Raw genomic sequence first — 18,837 nt, 5'->3', positions numbered from 1 at the left:
CACAGGGACCGGATACCAGGCCAAATGCAATAACTAACCAATCAGCTCCTGCCTGACATCTTTCAAACGCAGTCTGTGACATGGCAGGTAGAGGCTGATTGGCTGGCTGTTTATCAGTCTCCATTTTATTACTTTTGAAGCTTAGTGCATCTGGCCACCTTCTTTAAAGCTTATCTGACAGTTCTGTAGTAGCAGCTCTCTTCTTCTTCCAAAAATAAATGTGATTCTTCCATCTAAAAGGCACATCCACATAAATTCCCATGGCCAACAATACTCTAGTATTTAAGAATAGCAAACACAGAGGATTACAATCTTGTTCATAAAAGTATTGTGATGCAGGCTTATCAGATGAAACAGGAGGTAGCAGCAATGGAATATAACCACTATTATGATGGAACAAATGGGATTTTTTTTGCGGTACTCTTTACCTAGCACGGCGCCCACGATTTTCTATAGGGAACAATGTTAAATGTCTCAATTGACCCTATTTTCATGTTCAATGCCTCAATTGACCCGATTTTTCCATAGGAAACAATGTTAAATGGCCCACAGAGGCCAAATAGCCACCCTGAAGTGTGAAATGGCCCCCACAATTGTTACCGCCACCCCACGATCAACGTGAACCCGAAGCGTGGCGAGCGCAGCGAGCCCGCGAGGGGCGGCGGTACGCGTCCTACGACCTTTTCATACCCCCACTATCCATGTCGGCGTGGAGTTGAGAATAGAATAGTGTGGCGAGCGCAGCGAGCCCCGCGAGGGGACGCGGATACCTTCACAGGTAAACGCGTCCCTTCGCGGGCTTCACAGGTATCCGCGTCCCCTCGCGGGGCTCGCTGCGCTTGCCACGCTTCGGGCTCGGTGGCTCGCTGCGCTCGCCACACTATTCTATTCTCCACGCCGACGTGGATAGTGGGAGTATGAAAAGGTCGTAGAACGCGTACCGCCGCCCCTCGCGGACTCGCTGCGCTCGCCACGCTTCGGGTTCACGTTTATCGTGGGGTGGCGTTAACAATTGTGGGGGCCATTTCACACTTCAGGGTGGCTATTTGGCCTCTGTGGGCCATTTAACATTGTTTCCTATGGAAAAATCGGGTCAATTGAGGCATTGAACAGGAAATCGGGTCAATTGAGACATTTAACATTGTTCCCTATGGGAAATCGCGGGCATCGCGTCGGTCGCGTCGCACCCGATTTTTTAGTGCATTCAATGCCCGCGATGGGCGCCGTGCTAAGTAAAGAGTACCTTTTTTGCTTTCCACTAGACCAGCTGGGGTTTTAGAGTAGGAATACCTAAACTTGATGGACAACGTACCTTATGTCTTTTTGCAACCTTGAACCTAAACAACTATGTAACTTGCATTGTACTGTTTACCTGCGTTGGATAAAACATGGTAATGTCTTTTCTTCTCCACTTAGGAGCAGAACACTTATTTGGATATTAGGCAATGCACCAATAACCAGGAGCCCAGCAGAGAGGGAATGTCTGTGTCCTCCCACAGCTCCCGCAGATCATCTCACACAGCCCTCTCAGACTCTGCCTGTACGTATAATGTCATGTACTTCCCATCAGCCCTTCCTCCCATACTCTGCCCTTCTGTCTGTCCTCTGCATGGCTTTCCCCACCTAAGTGCTTCCTTCTTCTACATCTAAACCATTTCCTCCATCGCCCTGGACTGGCAATGCATCCAGGTGCTGTCTCTCCATCAGCCAACCAGTGCCTTCTCTGCTCCACTCATCCTCTGCATTTCCTTCATAGCAATCTCCAAATTGGGGTTTTTATGTCACACTTCTTGGATGGACATAATAGTTAAGAAAAATGTCATTGTTATAAGCAGGACCCTTTATTATTTACATACTGTGCTAAAATGAACAGTGACAAGCAAATACTATTTACACTGAATCTAAATATGTTGGTGAATGCCCTTAGAAAAATCCCACTCTTTCCCATATCATAATGTCCATGAATTTAGATGCTTTGTTTATAGAGTATCTCTAATGTTACCTCACCTGTATGTGTTCCAGCAACATCGTCAATGAGGCCTACAGAAACCAGCACACCTTCTAGACACTCAAAGTCCTTAAGCCAACAGGATGTACCACAACTCAGAATACCACCCAATGCCAACCAGGTATTTACATGTGTCGTTATATTAATATACCAGTGCCATTTGTTCTGATATGCCAAACACATAGATACCTCAAAGCTGGGTCTGATCCCAGGTCCTGAAACCTGGGTAGCCCATTATACACAGGGCGATCCCGGTTTAACCCTTCTTATAACCTGAGTTGAATTGCCGGGTTGTCCAGGCAGTAATTCAGCAATAGTAAAAGTTACTATGTGAAAGGGGTATGAGAAGGAACTGCTATAAACTCAGCTATTATCTTCCATGTATGGTCTGTCTAATTATTATTATTTTTCTTTATAAAGCACCACAAGTGGTCTATCTATTTAAGGGCCAGATGCACTAAGCTTCAAAAGTGATACAATGGAGAGTGATAAACAGCCAGCCAATCAGCTCCTGTCTGACATTTTTCAAACACAGTCTGTGACATGGCAGGCAGGAGCTGATTGGCTGGCTGTTTATCACTCTCCATTTTATCACTTTTGTGCATCTGGCCCTAAATCCCTTACTTTAAAGGAAGTTCCAATTTAGATTATGGGCCTGATTCAGACCAGCTCACTAGGCAGCGTACACTAGGTGCCTAGAGAGCGGGTAAGCGCTGCCTGCCACCCAGATTAATGCCCCCCCTTCCATCAGCGCCACCCGCATCTTTTTGCTAGGATGTGAGGGAATGTGTATGAGAATACATTCCCTCGCATGCGGCCGAAGGGAACAGAAATCATTTGTGACGTGTGTAGGGGGCGGACAGCTTACTTAACCGGATGTCAGCTGCCGGCCCATATCCCTGCTTTTCTTCGCTCAAATGTACTCATGGTCTAGACCACTCGTGCATGTGCAAGCGCTTTCCACATCATTCGATGGTCGCTGACCTTCGAATGATGGGGGAGGTTCCCGCAGGCATTCAAATGGATGTTGCCATAAAACATCGGTTTGCATGCCGACTGGCCGAATTCGGCGTGCGAATGGGTCTCGTCGGCGATCCATTCACTAGGTGGGGCTTGGTACATTGACTTCGTGCCGTGCACGGCTCCGAGCAAAGCGAACAGAATAAGGGCCATAGTACTGTATAACACACAGGGAGGATGAAGGGGTACACCATGTGTTTATGAATGCGCAGAGGACACAGTAAACTAGTACATTATTGAGGGAACTTAAGCTCGGTCTCTGACATAAGCAACAGAATGTGCTTCTCTCTTCAACATTACTCGTGTGATCTAACATTCCAGCTATGCAGAATTCAGCGCACGGCTTGTTGCTTTGTTAATTTGCTTAGGCAGGATCTAAACTTAATAGAACTGAATAATATATTTGCATTGTTTTCAAGATGATTTCTGCAAAATCACAATGATTACAAAATTAGTGGTTTCGCATCTGTAGCTGTATTTTCGCAATTAAATATGAACTATCTGCAAATGTTTGCATCAAAAACAGCAATCTAGGAGAAACAAAATATAACTCACCGTGCAATCGCTTTCTTGTGTTTGCACTGATTAACTGTGCTAGCTAGTTTGTTGAACTCTCACTGATTTTGTGTATATGTATGTATACTGAATGCATTAAGGTAATACTGTGCTGTTTGTTTTCCCATAGCCTGTAGCCCCTCCGCAAGCTCCACCAGAACATCTAGCACCTCAACATCACGTTGCCCAAACGACAGCGTCACAACCACAAGCTGTCTTGGTAATATTCTCAGTTAAAACTAACTTAAGGGGAGATTCCACACATCTTACTAACATTATGCTAGCTCTGGTCAGTACTATAAAATACTGGGATGCGGTCATTTGGTCTACAGCATTATGGTAGACAGTCATTAGGTCGACACCATTAGGTCTGCATGGGTCTAGGTCTACATAGGAAAATGTCGACGTGGTTCAAGGTCGATGGGTCATTAGATCGACAGTGTCTAGTTCGACAGTCAAAAGGTCGACATGGAGTTTTCACTGTTTTTTGAGCCGACATGTGCCGACAGGTGGTATTTCATGCCCTACCATCCACTACGGCGTGGTGGGAGAATAAAACAGGGTTGCCGACTTTTAAATGCTCCTCTGCGGGAGAAGCCCGGAGAGGAGACTTTCCTTACCCGATCGGGGGGCGGGGCTTGACTGTGACGTCATTAAGCCCTGCCCCCATTATGGAAATAGGAGAAATGACTGATCTCCATGGAGGGGGCGGGGCTAAAATGACACGATTGTGCCATTTTAGCTCCGCCCCCTCCTCTGAGACCCGCGGATTGCGGCATTTACATGCCGCGATTCGGGGGGCTCAGGGGGGTCCCCCAGATTCCGGGAGGGTTGCCCTGCCTTCCGGGGGGCCGGGAGGGGGACCCGATTTTTGGGAGACTCCCGGGAATTCCGGGAGGGTCGGCAACCCTGGAATAAAATAGTGTGCCGAGGGCAGCGAGCGATGCGAAGGGATGCGGTGCTCTTTAAACTGTGTCGACTGTGTTGACATTCAGGTAAAAACTGTGAAAAACCCCATGTCGACCTTTTCACTGTCAACCTACACATTGTCAAAATAATGACCTGTCAAACCTTTCCACCTAAAAGCATGTTGACTTTTCCCATGTTGACCTAGACCCATGTCGACCTTTTCTCATATTGACCTAATGGTGTCGACCTAATGACTGTCGACCATCATGCTGTAGACCAAATGATCCCAACCCAAAATAGTAACACAGTTATTGTAGTTGTACATTGCCAAGTATTGCATTGGTCTGTTTACAAACTGATCACAAATCAAAATCCCACATACTGTACTTTAGCATGTTAATGCGTCTCTGTCAGAAATGTTTGTCATTTATCAGGTTCTGGAAATAATGCCATTGTTTTGAATTTGCCTGTAAGGATATTGTTTCCTCAGTCGCACCATGCAATATAGTAGTAGGGGACTATTTTTTATTGTTGGCAAACCGGGTACACTTGTAGCTAAATATTATTACAGAGGGAGCTTATGGTAGTCAGGGGCTGGCTGGCAACTTTTAGCCTGGGGGGGCAAGTCCAGAGCACCGGCCCATAAGTAACAGTGCATAGGTAAATTGAGTTAAAAAAAAAAAAATGTATTAATAAAAAAAAAACAATAATAGGAAACCAGGCTGCTCCCCTGTATAATAATAAAGGGACCCCACAGGCTGCTCCCCTGTATAATAATAAAGGGACCCCCACAGGCTGCTCCCCCTTTATAATAATGGGACCCCCACAGACTGCTCCCCTTGTATAATAATGGGACCCTCACAGGCTGCGCCCCTGTATAATAATAATGGGACTCCCAAAGTCTGCTCCCCCTGTATAATAATGGGACCCCCACAGACTGCTCCTACTGTATAATTATAATGGGACCCCCACAGGCTGCTCACCTTGTATAATAATAAAGGGACACCCAAATGCTGCTGCCCCTGTATAATAATAATGGGACCCCCACAGTCTGCTCCCCCAGTATAATAATAATAATAATAATAATAATAATGGGACCCCCACAGGCTGCTCCTCCTGTATAATAATAATGGGCCCCCCACAGGCTGCTCACCCTGTATAATAATAAAGGGACACCCAAATGCTGCTGCCCCTGTATAATAATAATAATGGGACCCCCACAGGCTGCTCCCCCTGTATAATAACTGGACCCCACAGGCTGCTCCCCTGTATAATAAAAAACAGGACACCACAGGCTGCTCCCCTGTATAATAATAGGACCCCCACAGGCTGATCCCCCTGTAAAATAATAATGGGACCCCCACAGGCTGCTCCCCCTGTATAAAAATAACGGGACCCCCACAGGCTGCTCCCCCTGTATAATAATAATGGGACCCCCACAGGCTGCTCCCCTTGTATAATAATAATTCGACCCCCACAGGCTGCTCCCCATGTATAATAATAATGGGACCCCCACAGGCTGATCCCCCTGTATAATTATAACTGGACCCCCACAGGCAAAGGCTGCTCCCCATAATAATAATAACTGTACCCCCACAGGCTGCTCCCCCCTGTATAATAACTGGTCCCCGGCCACAGGCTGCTCTGACTTACCTGATCTTGACACCAGACCGAGGTGGGCTGCCTGCAGCACGGGGATGTAGAAGTGGAACGCACAGGCAGGAAGTAGAACACACAGAGTCTCTCTCTGACTGGTCTCCAGAAACATGGCCGCCGGCCTCCTGCACTAGACATGTCCTCAGTACAGGAGGCCGGCGGCTATGTTTCTGGTGACCAGTCTGAGACTGGTCAGCCAGCCGTGGCTGCAGCAGCAGCCTAAGAATGAAAGCGGCCGCAAACAAATTGATTGAGCGGCCCAGGGGGCACATGGCACCCTGCCCCCCGGCCCAGCCCGCCCCTGGTGGTAGTGGTAATCATCTGGCTTGGAGTAGTAAGTTATTTACCACCATGGGGGGCCAGTCTCCACTGTTGTGTGTATCTGTGGGCAGGCCAGCCGAATTATGCATGATAGGGTAAAAACAGGTACACACTGGAGCAACAGTGAGACGTTCAGTCCAGGTCACCCGTACACACTGGAGCGGTGTTAATGGAGGACAGACTGATCACTTTCCTGTCCTTCATTAACATGCATGGTGTTGCTAGCGATGTTGCTAGGTATGATGTGCTCCACATCAAACCTAGCGTCTTCACCACAAGTGACCACGGGAGCATGCATATTGCACATACACAGCGATGTGTGCAGTATGTCAGTCTGGTCTATCCGGCATATCTCCAGCTTTAGTGAAAGTCCAGATTTGAGTAATTAACCCCTTCAGTGGTGTTTTTTTTAGGGAGCGCTCCCCACTGGGCGAGTTATTTCTGGAGAGCGCTCCCTAAAAAAAAAACACCACTGTGTCCCCGGGTCCAGAAGGCGGCGCTGATCTTTGTAAGTAGCCGCTGTCTGGTCCTGCTCCTGGCTATGTACGGCGAGACATTACAAGATCACGCTCCACACAGCAGGGGGGAGGGAGGCAGGGCCCGGCAGCAGGAGCCGGGCAGCCGCCGAAGCTGAGTGATCTCATCGCTCAGCTCAGCGGCGCTGCCCGGCAAAAATGAGCGCAGGCAGTGTCATTTTCCGGGTTTGCCAGTCTGCGCACACGAGCAAACCCCGGAAAATTCTCGGGAGTACCAGGGAAGGGGTTAAAAATGATAGGCAGTGAAAAAAAAACATTTATTTGATTTAAAAAAAAAAACATTGTTTTGCCACTTTTCTAATGTTAACATGGCAAAAAAACACTGGCTTAAAGTATTAACACCACAGGGCCTATTTTGTCACTGTCCCTTGCTTAATACATTTATATTTCTTTGCAGCCAGTGTATCGCTATCCCAACCAAATGGGAATGGTGAACCAACTGAAGGAGCAGCTGGAGGAAAGAACACGGATATTACAAGCCGACATAAAAACTCAGCAGGAGGAGCTGCATGTCATCAAGGAGCAACTACAGCTGGTGCAGGATTCCAATCTGCAGGTATCAAGCACGAGACCACAGGAAACACACACATGCAGTATATGAGTTCAGGGTCACAACAGACAAAAGGATTCATCTCAAAGGAGGCTCACTCCCGAAGTATAGGCCACTGATATAAGAGCAGTATGGGAAAAATGTGCACTTTCTTCATCAGGGGTTTGTACTGTTTTTAAGTACAAAAGAAAAACACAATAAAATGAATGTGACAACACAGTTATCTGTGGTAATATCAGGGGAGTAACCAACACTTTGTGGGCCCCATAGCAAAATTTTGAAAGGGGCCCCCCACACACAAAAATTTTACTGAAGGGACAATGAGTGAGGGTGAGACAGTGAGTGAGAGACGGTATGAGGGAGAGACAGTGAGTGAGAGAGGGTGTGAGGGAGAGACAGTGAGTGAGAGAGGGTGTGGGGGAGAGACGGTAAGTGGGAGAGGGTGTGAGCGAGAGACAGTGAGAGGCTGAGAGAGGGGGGTGTGAGTGTGAGACAGTGAGTGAGTGAGAGAGGGTGGGAACAAGAGATAGGGGGAGAGAGAGAGTGAGTGAGAGAGGGTGTGAGGGAGAGACAGTGAGGAGGGTATGAGCAAGAGACAGTGAGTGAGAGGGTGTGAACGAGAGACAGTGAATGTGAGAGGGTGTGGAGGAGAGACAGTGAGTGGGAGAGGGTGTGAGCGAGAGACAGTGAGTGATGGGTGGTGTGAGTGAGAGACAGTGAGTGAGAGAGGGTGGGAACAAGAGATAGGGGAGAGAGAGAGTGAGGAAGAGACAGTGAGTGAGAGGGTGTGAGGAAGAGACATGGAGTAAAAAAGGGTGTGAGGGAGAGACAGGGAGTGAGAGAGGGTGTGATGGAGAGACAGTGTGTGAGAGGGTGTGATGGCAAGACAGGGTGCTAGAGAGGGTGAGAGGAAGAGACAGAGTGAGAGAGGGTGTGAGGGAGAGACAGGGAGAGAGGGTGGAGAGAGAAAGCAAGAGAGGGCGGAGGGGAGATGAAAGAGACAGGGCGAGAGAAAAAGATATTAAAGAGATGGGGGAGGGGAAGAGATGAGAGGGGGGATGAGAAACGGGGTGAAGAGAAAAGAGGGGAGATGGGTGAAACAGAGGTTGAGTGAGATAATCATAATCCCACTCACATCAGGTCTCCCACTCACCAGTAGTCACTGCCGGGTCTCCTATTCACTGGCAGGTTTTCCAGGGCAGCGATGAGTCTCCAGGGCAGTGGCAGCAATAAGGTCTCCCAGGGCAGTGGTGCTGCCGGGATCTCCAGGGCAGCAGCAGTGATATGTTCTCTAGGGCAGCGGCAGCACCGGGGTGTCCATGGCAGCGGCGCCGGGTATTTCACCATGTGGCAGGTCATTATATGCACCGGCTTTCCAGTCTCCAGTGTGCGGCACAGGCAATTGTGCCGCGCCCTAGAGAACCTGGTCTTTGACCAGCGCCTGGTCTCTGGCTCACACAACTGAGTAAATGGAGACACAAGACACCGGCGCAGCCACTGCCAGCGGCACAGGCTGTACTATTTAAACAAAAACCCTTGGAATCAAGAGGGGGCAGGGGATAGCCACCTGGTCCTTCGGGCCCCCCAAAGCCCCTGGGCCCCATAACAGCTGCATTCCCTGCACCCTCTGTAGTTACACCATGGGGTATTTTGTATTTATTTTGATCTTTTTTTTCAACATTTTTTTCAAATTTTTGCTGCTCCTGTTAATCTTTTTTGTGATGAGAATAATCAAAACCAGATAAACAAGTAGAAAAAGTCTAAGTAAAAAAATTATTTAAAAAACACAAATTCAAAACACTGTTATGTCCAGACCCTTGGAAATACTGCTCAGATATATTCCTGCTAGTTACCAGCCAGTCAAAATTACATAACAACATAACAGTCATATCAGCAGCTATGCATGCCCGAATGGAGCAACACTTAACTTGCTATGTCGGGCACCATCTAGTGGCCATCAGGAGTGCAAAACACATTAATTTCCCCCATGGAGGTGAGGAGTAGCATTAGCCCTTTTTATATAGAATTAAGGGTAAATTGGACATTGTTATGGTACTGTAGAGTAGTATATACATTTTAAGGACACATTAATATGTCTAAAAATAAAATAACATATATAACTGAATAACTGCAATAAGTACAAGGACCAGACGGTCCTTTATTTACATGAGCTGTGTATGATATTTTACTCTCATATACACAGCATACTCCTAAGCTAATGTGCTTACCACCTAAGGGTGATAGGAGTTAGTGAGCCAAATAGATAAGATGATCGCAGTATGTACTGTGTGTGTGTGTGTGTGTGTATGTGTGTGTGTATGACAATGGACACCGCTTGTGTGGGAAAGTGCCTGGATATACCGTACTTGCTTTCTTTTAGTGAACATGTATTTATTATAAATGTAGGTAGTACATGTCATAAGTTACATTCTATTGGGGAAAATAGACAGTATGAGTTTATCAAAGTGGAGGATAGTCCAACATCATTGGATAGTTAAATAACTTCTGTTGGGTGTATAAGAGCAGGGTGTCACAGAAAGGGCAAGCAGAGGTTGACCCACACTTGTTAGGCCTACTTCTTTCCATGAAAGTAATCCGAAGATCTCACACCATATTTTGTTGTGTCTCCTGTAAAGATGCTGATGCAGCAGCCGATCCCTCTGGGATTAAATAATGTGCAGCATCCGGACCCGAGGAGGGTGTCCCGCCAGCAGGGTGTAGTGGCCAGGCAAGGGCTGGCAATGGGAAAGAAGTCTCAACCCATCATGAGTTCCAAACGTTTTTGTGGATCTCAAATATCCTCAAGTCACCAGTATGTGACATCCAATCAGGTAACTAAGCAGTTACAACAGAGTCCATAATATTTTATTACCCCATGTTTTACTTAAACAGCAGCAATTACAATTATAGTGACCAATATAGTTGCCAGGGGACAATAGATGGTCAGTGGTAGGATCATGATGACGCGTTTCACAGCAGTCCACTATGAGAGCAATCTCATCTCTGTAATTGCATTGCTTTGGGTTTCAAGTAACCTATTATGACTTGTCAAGGAACCCACAAATATCTTAAAGGACAGGTGTTGGGGTGTAGATTAATATACAAGTAAAACCCCTGCATTTCTCTAATCACTTCTTAATAGTATATTTGACTTGTATCTATCCTAAAGGGTGTTCACATTTAATGGGTAAGCATATATCCTGTATATGCCCAAACTCATCCACAATAGCAGCTTAATCAGTGTAATGACAGACACATTCACTGCGGCGTGAATTAGTGCATCCCCGGGGTCGCTGAAACCCAAAAGCGCCAAACCCCCCCGCCTCCCACCCACCCCCCCCCCCCCCCCCCCCCCCCATTCTGCCAGTATACAACTGAAAATGGGCCACAAAACATATCAATGTGGAGGGAAAGGGAGCATTTAAATACATTTTAATATCATCCAATTTTAAGCAGACAGGAAACTTACATAATTACCTAAAATGACCCTAGTTTCTGAGATCAGATACTAAGGTTGTAAAATGTTATTTGTTAGAGCTTTAGATTTTAGAACACAAAACATTGTGAACATTATGAATTATATGAATGGTGCATACTGTATGTTATTGTAGTTCTGTATGAATGACAGCCTAAATGACACGTCAATGACATTTATAATGCACGCCTATATCTAAACCTATGTATTTGTATGGTTTTAAATATTACCATTTTTATATTTAATATTTGTTTATATTTTGCATGAATACAAAAAGAACGCAACACACCAGCAGCACCCTCAGGTTCAGCAGCACCGAGTCCAGCAGCAACTATTACAGCACCAGCAGCAACTGCAGCACCAGCTACAACAGCAGCAGCAACATCACCAGCAACATTTGCAGAAACAGCAACAGTTGCAGAAACAACAGCAACATCAGCAGCAGCAGCTGCAGAAACAGCAGCAACAGCAGCAGCAACAGTTACAGCGGCATCAGAGGATAATGAGAGGAAATCAGGCACAGCACTCAGCTCTGTCCTTACAGACTCATGGTAACATTGTGATGCCCCTATACAGCAACACTATGATGTTCTCACAAACTCACCCTTCTACTGTTGCTGCTTCTTCACGGATTCCAGCAGACAATGTGGACAGAGGACAGCCACCTGAATACTCACAAGAAAGGCATTTGAGGTAGAAATGGAATATTATGCTCAATGCAGTTACATAACTTAATGGGAACACTACTAAACCATGTACATGAATGAGATGCCAGCACTCGCCGGAGTCAGTGCTTGTCTAAATAATAGAAAATGTGATTTACAGTAGGCACACATTTCTTACTGTTTATAGCATTTGCACAAGTCACAGACATTTCATGGGACATCTAGAATCTGTGAGTCCTAAGTGTGCAGGAAACTCAGTGATTGGCATCATGGGCCTGGTCCAACCTTGGCGATTATCAGACGTCCGCGTATGCACACAGTCCACAGTGCACATGAGCGAGCCGTCTGCGAACAAAGCCATTGCTGGCGGTTCACAAGTTAAGCCACAGTCGCTGGGCATTTGGAGGTGGCATGCCTGCGTTTTCTGTAAGTGCCCTGGAAAACGCAGGTGTTGCCCAGCTATTGAACGGGAGGGCCGCTGACATCAGCAGCGGCCTCCTTCTCCCCATGGCCATTGCTGCACCAAGTAAGTCTAGACTAGCAGCTGCGAACAGGGGAAAAACCATTAGATGGTGAGTGATTTTGATTGGTATTCCCCTTGTGCATGCATGGCTGCAAATGTATTCACAGCCGTGCACAGGGGTAGGGAGCCACTTTGGCAGGGCAACATTTACTGTACCTGACTGCTGGGCTCCGATGATTCGCAGCCATAGGTGTGCCCCCTAATGCTGTGCCCACCTTTATGAACACCTCCCTGCTGCTAGCAATACCTTTTACCAAAGACTTTTGATTTTTAGAACTGTATTCTATTAAAAGAAGCGCCCAACAATCAATTATGTGTGTTTGCATTGTTACTTGTACTAGACCATTGTCATATCACTACATACCTGCGTCATCCATACATGTTTGTAACTTTATTTGCATGTACTGTTACACAGAGTAATTAGAAGATTGAAACTGAAATAGGTCGGAGATTATGGTGTGGCTGAGAGACATTTTATATTGTAGTGAGTGCCAATAGGTGATGGCAGACACACCTGATTGGATGTGTTAGAAACGCCCAATAGGTGGTGTTAGACACACCAAATAGGTGGCGCTAGACACACCCCTTTGATGGTGCACCCCCTAATAAAATGTGCTGCGCACACCTATGTTCGTGGCCCAGCTGTCAGGTCTGAATCAGGCCCCATGTAACATGCACATTCTCTGCAAGTGGGTTGGGGCGGTAATAGTGTTTCCCTGCGCACCCTGAACTTTTCATTGGATCTTCCTATCAGTAATCTTATAAAAGGGAGCCTTCAAAAGACGGCAAGTATGTGCTGACCGCTCAGAGCTGCAGAGCGAAGTTGCTTAGGATCATATACTAGGCTTACATAAACATTTCTACATGTTCTCTCATGAGTATATTTACATTAATCTTTGAGCTACTGTATTTTTAAAAGTAGTATAATACATTATGTTATTTATATAGGTATAATTTATAACTATTTGTAAATTATACTGTAGACATATTTTATAGATGTGGCTATATTTACAGTAGTTTATATTATATGGACTCAGGACCCCTAACAGAGCATGTTTTCAAGGTCTCCTCATCGAAACCCAAGTGAAAATTTCCAAATATGTAAGTGAATAATGATTACACACCTGTGCACTTGCTGGTGATATGGAAAACATGGCCTGTATGACTGTGTTTGAGAACCAATGGTTTACATTAGTTGTTCTCAAACTCGGTCCTCAGGACCCCACACAGTTTTCCAGGTCACCCGGCAGGTGCATTCATTACTGACTGACACATTTTAAAAGATCCACAGGTGGAGCAAATTATTTTACTTGATTCTGTGAGGAGACCTGCAAAACATGCACTGCACCAGGTCTGACTTTGAAACCCTGTGGGCTACATGATTGATTTCAACACGCCATGCCAGCTGACATAGAACTGTGGATACCGCACATTTTAAGCTAAAAACAATGATGACTGGAAATTTAAACCCGCCACCTACAGTACACCCACTGGTGACACAGTAACTGTTTCATTAATGCAGTGGTTCCCAACCCTGGTCCTCAAGTACCCCCAACAGTGCATGTTTTGCAGGTCTCCACACAGAATCACAAGTGCTATAATTAGCTCCACCTGTGGATCTTTTCAAATGTGCCTGAATAATGAGTGCACCTGCTGGGTGACCTGGAAAACGTGCACTTTTGGGGGTACTTGAGGACCAGGGTTGGGAACCACTGCACTAATGCACTAACTGGCTGTAAGGCAATTCTATGGGCTAAACCAAATTCTATGAAATTGCAGCTTATAGATCAGGGGTGGCCAAACTGCTCCTTAAGATCTACTAATGGTCCAAGTTTTCCAGACCACCTAGCTGGTGCACAGCTGTAGTCATTACTAACTGTCACATTTTCAAACATGCTGCATCATTCCTACTATAGATCCACAGGTTGCCAGAAAAACATGAACTGTGGTAGATATTGAGGACAGGTTTGTCCACCACTGCTCTGGGGCCTTCAAAATATGTATATACTGCCAAGTCATGTATAATTTATGTCCTGTAAGCATATTTTATTACCTCTCTACATGTGTTTTTGTCATATTTATATTTTTTATTTCTTTGCCAGGTTTGTCCAGGATCAGCAAATGGGCCCTCCCTCATTGCAATTACAACCAATCACATGTAGCGCAGTGATTGCTGCTCCTCCAGCCCCAGCGTATACCCCCTCAGTAATGATCCCTCAGACTAGTTTTACTCCACAGCAGACCCACACTGCGGTCCATCTACACCACCTGCAGCAGCAAACAGTCCAGCCTCAGCATCTCTACCTCCAGGTAACTTACTTTATGCCTTTATGGGAAGCCATATGTAACCATGACAGCACCACTTTATTACAGCAAGGCAATTTTAATGTTGATTACAAGATTGACTTCATCCCCTCCACAAACAGCTCAACCTTTATTTATTACCAGTTATTTATGTCATACACATAAAACACAGCTCTGTTCAGAGAATATTCAGTCCTTCACGTCAGGCACACAATACAAGGTGCCTTTTTGTATTTATTGTATATCTGTACAGTCAGTGTATATGTGTATGAACGTGTTCTTGTAAGTAAATGCTTGTGCTGACGTTGTCCCTTGTGTTTCAGATGCAGACTTCAGAATCAATGCAGACTAACCAGTCCCAGCGCATGTTCCAGCAGCCTCACGTTCCCCAGCAGACAACCATGGGCTATTTTCTGCATCCGCAGCAGCAGAGTCAGTCTGGAAATATATCTGATCTCCCAGAGATGCAGCTCCCATGACACAACGAGGAGAATCGGACCTTAGAAACCATAGCTGTGCAGCAGAAACTAAAGGGCTGAAAGGAGCCCAAAGGCTGAGCCAGGTCCTGCCCACGGAAGAGTGTGATAAAGGGCTAAATGTCTACTGTAGACAGGGTGAGCAACGATGGGCGAAAGAGAATGATGCAAGGGCATAAGCAACAAACCAATATGATGGATTCCGAGCTGCCTTTTACAAGAACCAAGATAAACTCTGTGTTCTGTAAAACAAACCTATATACCAAAGTGTATATCAGGGGTTCTTCTTTGGACTACCAAAGCTTACCGAACAAGTGAATATGGACTATTTCCTGAATATCCATGTCCAGCAAAGTATACTTGGGGGTACCATATAGATAATGCCAGTCGGTGTACCAGTCACTGAACATCTATATTTATACAGATAAAATAACCTCAGGCACTATTTTTATGTACCATATAAGATAAATATAGCCAATTTCTTTATGACCTACTTTTGTTTCAGAATTGCATAGATGGGGCTCCTAAACTAGGGTTCCCTTTACACATAAGTCAAACAGGAGTTTAATGCCAAAGTGTACTAATAGCAAGAGCTGTGTTATAGGAGCACCTACTGTAGGTGTGGCTATGCTCCAGCCTGGTGCTGGTTGGCTGTATACTGTAGGGTGGGTTTCCACGCCAGACATCAGTAGTTGAATATATGTTCTTTATATGGCCTGATTGTATGGGGATTTCCAGTATTATAATACAGATGAATGCTACCATCCTGCATTTACCAATAAGCAGGCATGCAGCATATCTGTGTTATTGCAGGAAATCAGAATTATTTTAATATATTAATATATTTATTGCATAGGTATTTTTTTTTATTTTTGTTTTCTCCAAGTAAATGCCTTCTTACATTATATACCCATTCTAGCACAGAGGGGATACTGTAGCATCTGTTCAGCCGTTACTGATAAGTTATTAAACATAACTGACCATGCTCCTTATGTGCTTACATACCAAAGCAAAGGCATGGAATAAATGAATTACATATGATACTGTTCTTGGAATGTAGAATGGGCAGCTCGGGGTTGTTATGCCAGCCTATCGGGATGTAAGCGCTGATGAACATCTGGGCACAACGTGCAGACCGATCCGTTTATTGTCTCTTCCTGTCTCAGATAACAAATATCCATAGTGAGAACGACTGTGCTAATGAACAGCAAATGGTGGCAGCGAGTCATTTATGTCACTTGTACATATTATGTTATTTATTTCTGAGGCATTTTCACATTTTGTAAATACCCAGCTTGTATTGTTTTGTATCAAAAGAAAGGAATATAAATGAGTAGCTTTGCTAGTTGGTGGGATTACTCTAGAATACCAAATGATTTCATGGTCGTTTGGATTATTACTCTTTACGGACAATCTGTCTATTTCAAATCTACATGAAATGACGCAAAATTCCGAATAAGGGCTATACAAGCACTGGTTACACTGTCAGACTGGGTTATACCCAGTAAAACCAGTTATGGGCTAAAGTAGTATAAAAAAACAAATATACTTCACAACATTCCCAAATTAAACATTGGAACAGTTTAGGCAAAACCTGGTAACAAAAAATAACAGGACTGAGAGGTGGTAAGCAGATATACATATTTCTCAAATACACACTACTGGATTCTTAGATTATTATAATAATTGTGGAGATGTCCCAGGAAAACAACTTTATTAACATCTTTCTGTCAGATTTGCCACTAGGCTTTATGCCAAAGCTGGGTGTGAGCGTTTTGGGGATTTCCATATGACCTTGAATGTCATATTGATAATAACATGTTTTGCACAAGTAGATTTAGTCCAATAAAACAACAGAACTATAATTTAAACATACACAAGTAATGAACCTATGGCTTGTAATGTGTACTAGAAGCTTACCCGCAGAATGAAGTGCCTCTGCTTCAATGTCACCAGTTATTAAATTGGTAGGCCACAAAATGGCTGCCTCCAGGGTCCTTAGGTGACCTATACACTTTATGGTAAAATATTATATGGATATAATTTTATACAGTGGAGCAGATTTATTTGAATGTTTTTTGTCATATGTTATTTAATGTGTTAAATGTTGAAAACTATGTTAAATTTGTATTATGTCATCATATGAAAAGTCTGACTGAACCCTATGTTAGCCTAGTTTATTTGGTTTTATGCAGTTGGTAAAAAGTGGTGTTTTGTTTGCTTCGACAATTACCACAGAATGTTCCCTAAACCCAGCTGTCCTTAATTCGTACTTGTTGAATTTTACAGGTAGGATTTTATTTGATACTGTTACTAAAAGTGTGTGTCAGGTCGATGTGTATTGGCAGGAGCAATCCACCGAGCAGTCTCAGTGATAGGGCTGTTGTGCTAATGATATATTATTTTATTATATCTTCTATATTTATGTCCCTTATGGGATAACACTGTGGGCTATTATTATTTTATAAATAATATATACAAAAAGGAAAAACTGACGTGTCTATTCATACAGCAAACTAAGCTATTTAATTACAGGCTGCTTATATTAAACTAGAGGCAAATAATTTTTATTTTATGTACATAAATAGCTCCATCAAAATGTAAAAATAACACTGTCTGTTCTGTAAATAGAAAGATATAGAGGGTATTATTGTTACGCCACTGGACATTTCACCTGCACTAATGTAGGGTTGCTGTATTAAAAAAAATATAAAACCTGGGGCACGCTGAGGGTCACCTCCAAAAACAAAATATCAGTTTAATACTATGCGGGGCTCCTGGGGGGTGAGATGGTGGTCAGCGTTCAGTCTGCGTCTCTTTCCTGTGTCCACCTCTCATTTCCCCAGGTGGCTGCCTCCTCCCCGCATCATCAAGGTAACCAGCCACAGTTCCTGACTTGGCACCAGACCACTCCTCCAGCCGCCTTTCCCATGAAACTGAACATTTGGGCCTCTTGAAGACTGTCTTTAACTCAGACACAGACCCTGATTTGGAGACAGTCCCAGGATGTACAGCGGGATATGGGCACTAAGTCTACAGCAGGATGGTCGACAATCATTAGGTCGACATGCAGGAAGGTTGACATGACTGTATGTCAACATGGATTAGATCGACAGAGTCATTAGGTCAACACAAGCATTGGGTCGACATGGGGAAGGTCGACAGTCAAAAGGTCGATATGGGGTTTTTCAAAGTTTATTTTAGCCGACGTGCCAACAAGCGGTATTTCATGCCCTACCATCTACTAGGGCGTGGTGGGAGAATAAAGTGTCCATGTCGACTGTGTAGAAATTCGGGACAAAAAAACGTGAAAAACCCCATGTCAACCTTTTGACTGTCAACCTTCCCCATGTCGACCTAATGATTGTGTTGACCTAATGACCCTGTCGACCTAACCCATGTCAACCTTCCTGCATGTTGACCTAATGCTTGTCGACCATGCTGCTGTCTACCCAATGATCCATACTCTGTACAGCAACCCTACACTAATGGGCTGAATTAACACTTATGAGTATGTAACCAAAAATGTCCCCAGGAAATAGTAACATTACTGAGGCATGAGGTATATGCCTCATGCCCAAGTGATGTAAGAAATGGATAGAGAAATCATAGCTGGAATGTCACAAAAAGACAAAGTTGGGCTCGTCGCACTAGGTACTGATAATGTAAATATCAGAAGAGGCCCCCAGTATTTATTACACTTAAATCAGTGATATTGGCAGGGTGTGCTACCTTTTGAAAAGAAATTTGAATACATCAAGGGGAGAAGGAAAGACTAGGCTTGTCGTTATTGTGGTGCACCGTAAGGAGGTATTTTATATAAAATATAACTTTTATTC

The 18,837-nt window shown here is 44.6% G+C and overlaps 1 protein-coding gene across 2 annotated transcripts in view; it reads left to right on the top strand.

Moving 5' to 3' along the window:
* PASD1 (PAS domain containing repressor 1) overlaps positions 1-18,312 on the top strand; it is a 159,583-nt gene extending 141,271 nt beyond the window's left edge. The window contains exons 14-21 of one of the 2 annotated variants that reach the window (XM_083159433.1): positions 1,417-1,540; positions 2,023-2,129; positions 3,714-3,803; positions 7,403-7,561; positions 10,192-10,386; positions 11,308-11,723; positions 14,321-14,528; positions 14,846-18,312. In XM_083159433.1, the coding sequence (XP_083015559.1) occupies positions 1,417-1,540; positions 2,023-2,129; positions 3,714-3,803; positions 7,403-7,561; positions 10,192-10,386; positions 11,308-11,723; positions 14,321-14,528; positions 14,846-15,001 (1,455 nt within the window). In that variant the 3' untranslated portion in view covers positions 15,002-18,312. The remainder of the gene's footprint in view (positions 1-1,416; positions 1,541-2,022; positions 2,130-3,713; positions 3,804-7,402; positions 7,562-10,191; positions 10,387-11,307; positions 11,724-14,320; positions 14,529-14,845) is intronic. The other variant, XM_083159434.1, reaches the window with a different exon arrangement.
* Positions 18,313-18,837: the final 525 nt, after the last annotated feature.

The sequence above is a fragment of the Crinia signifera genome, chromosome 9 (assembly GCF_055691185.1).
Source record: "Crinia signifera chromosome 9, ASM5569118v1, whole genome shotgun sequence".
Classification (NCBI taxonomy): Eukaryota; Metazoa; Chordata; class Amphibia; order Anura; family Myobatrachidae; genus Crinia; species Crinia signifera.
This window is presented reverse-complemented; position numbering and strand designations above follow the sequence as displayed.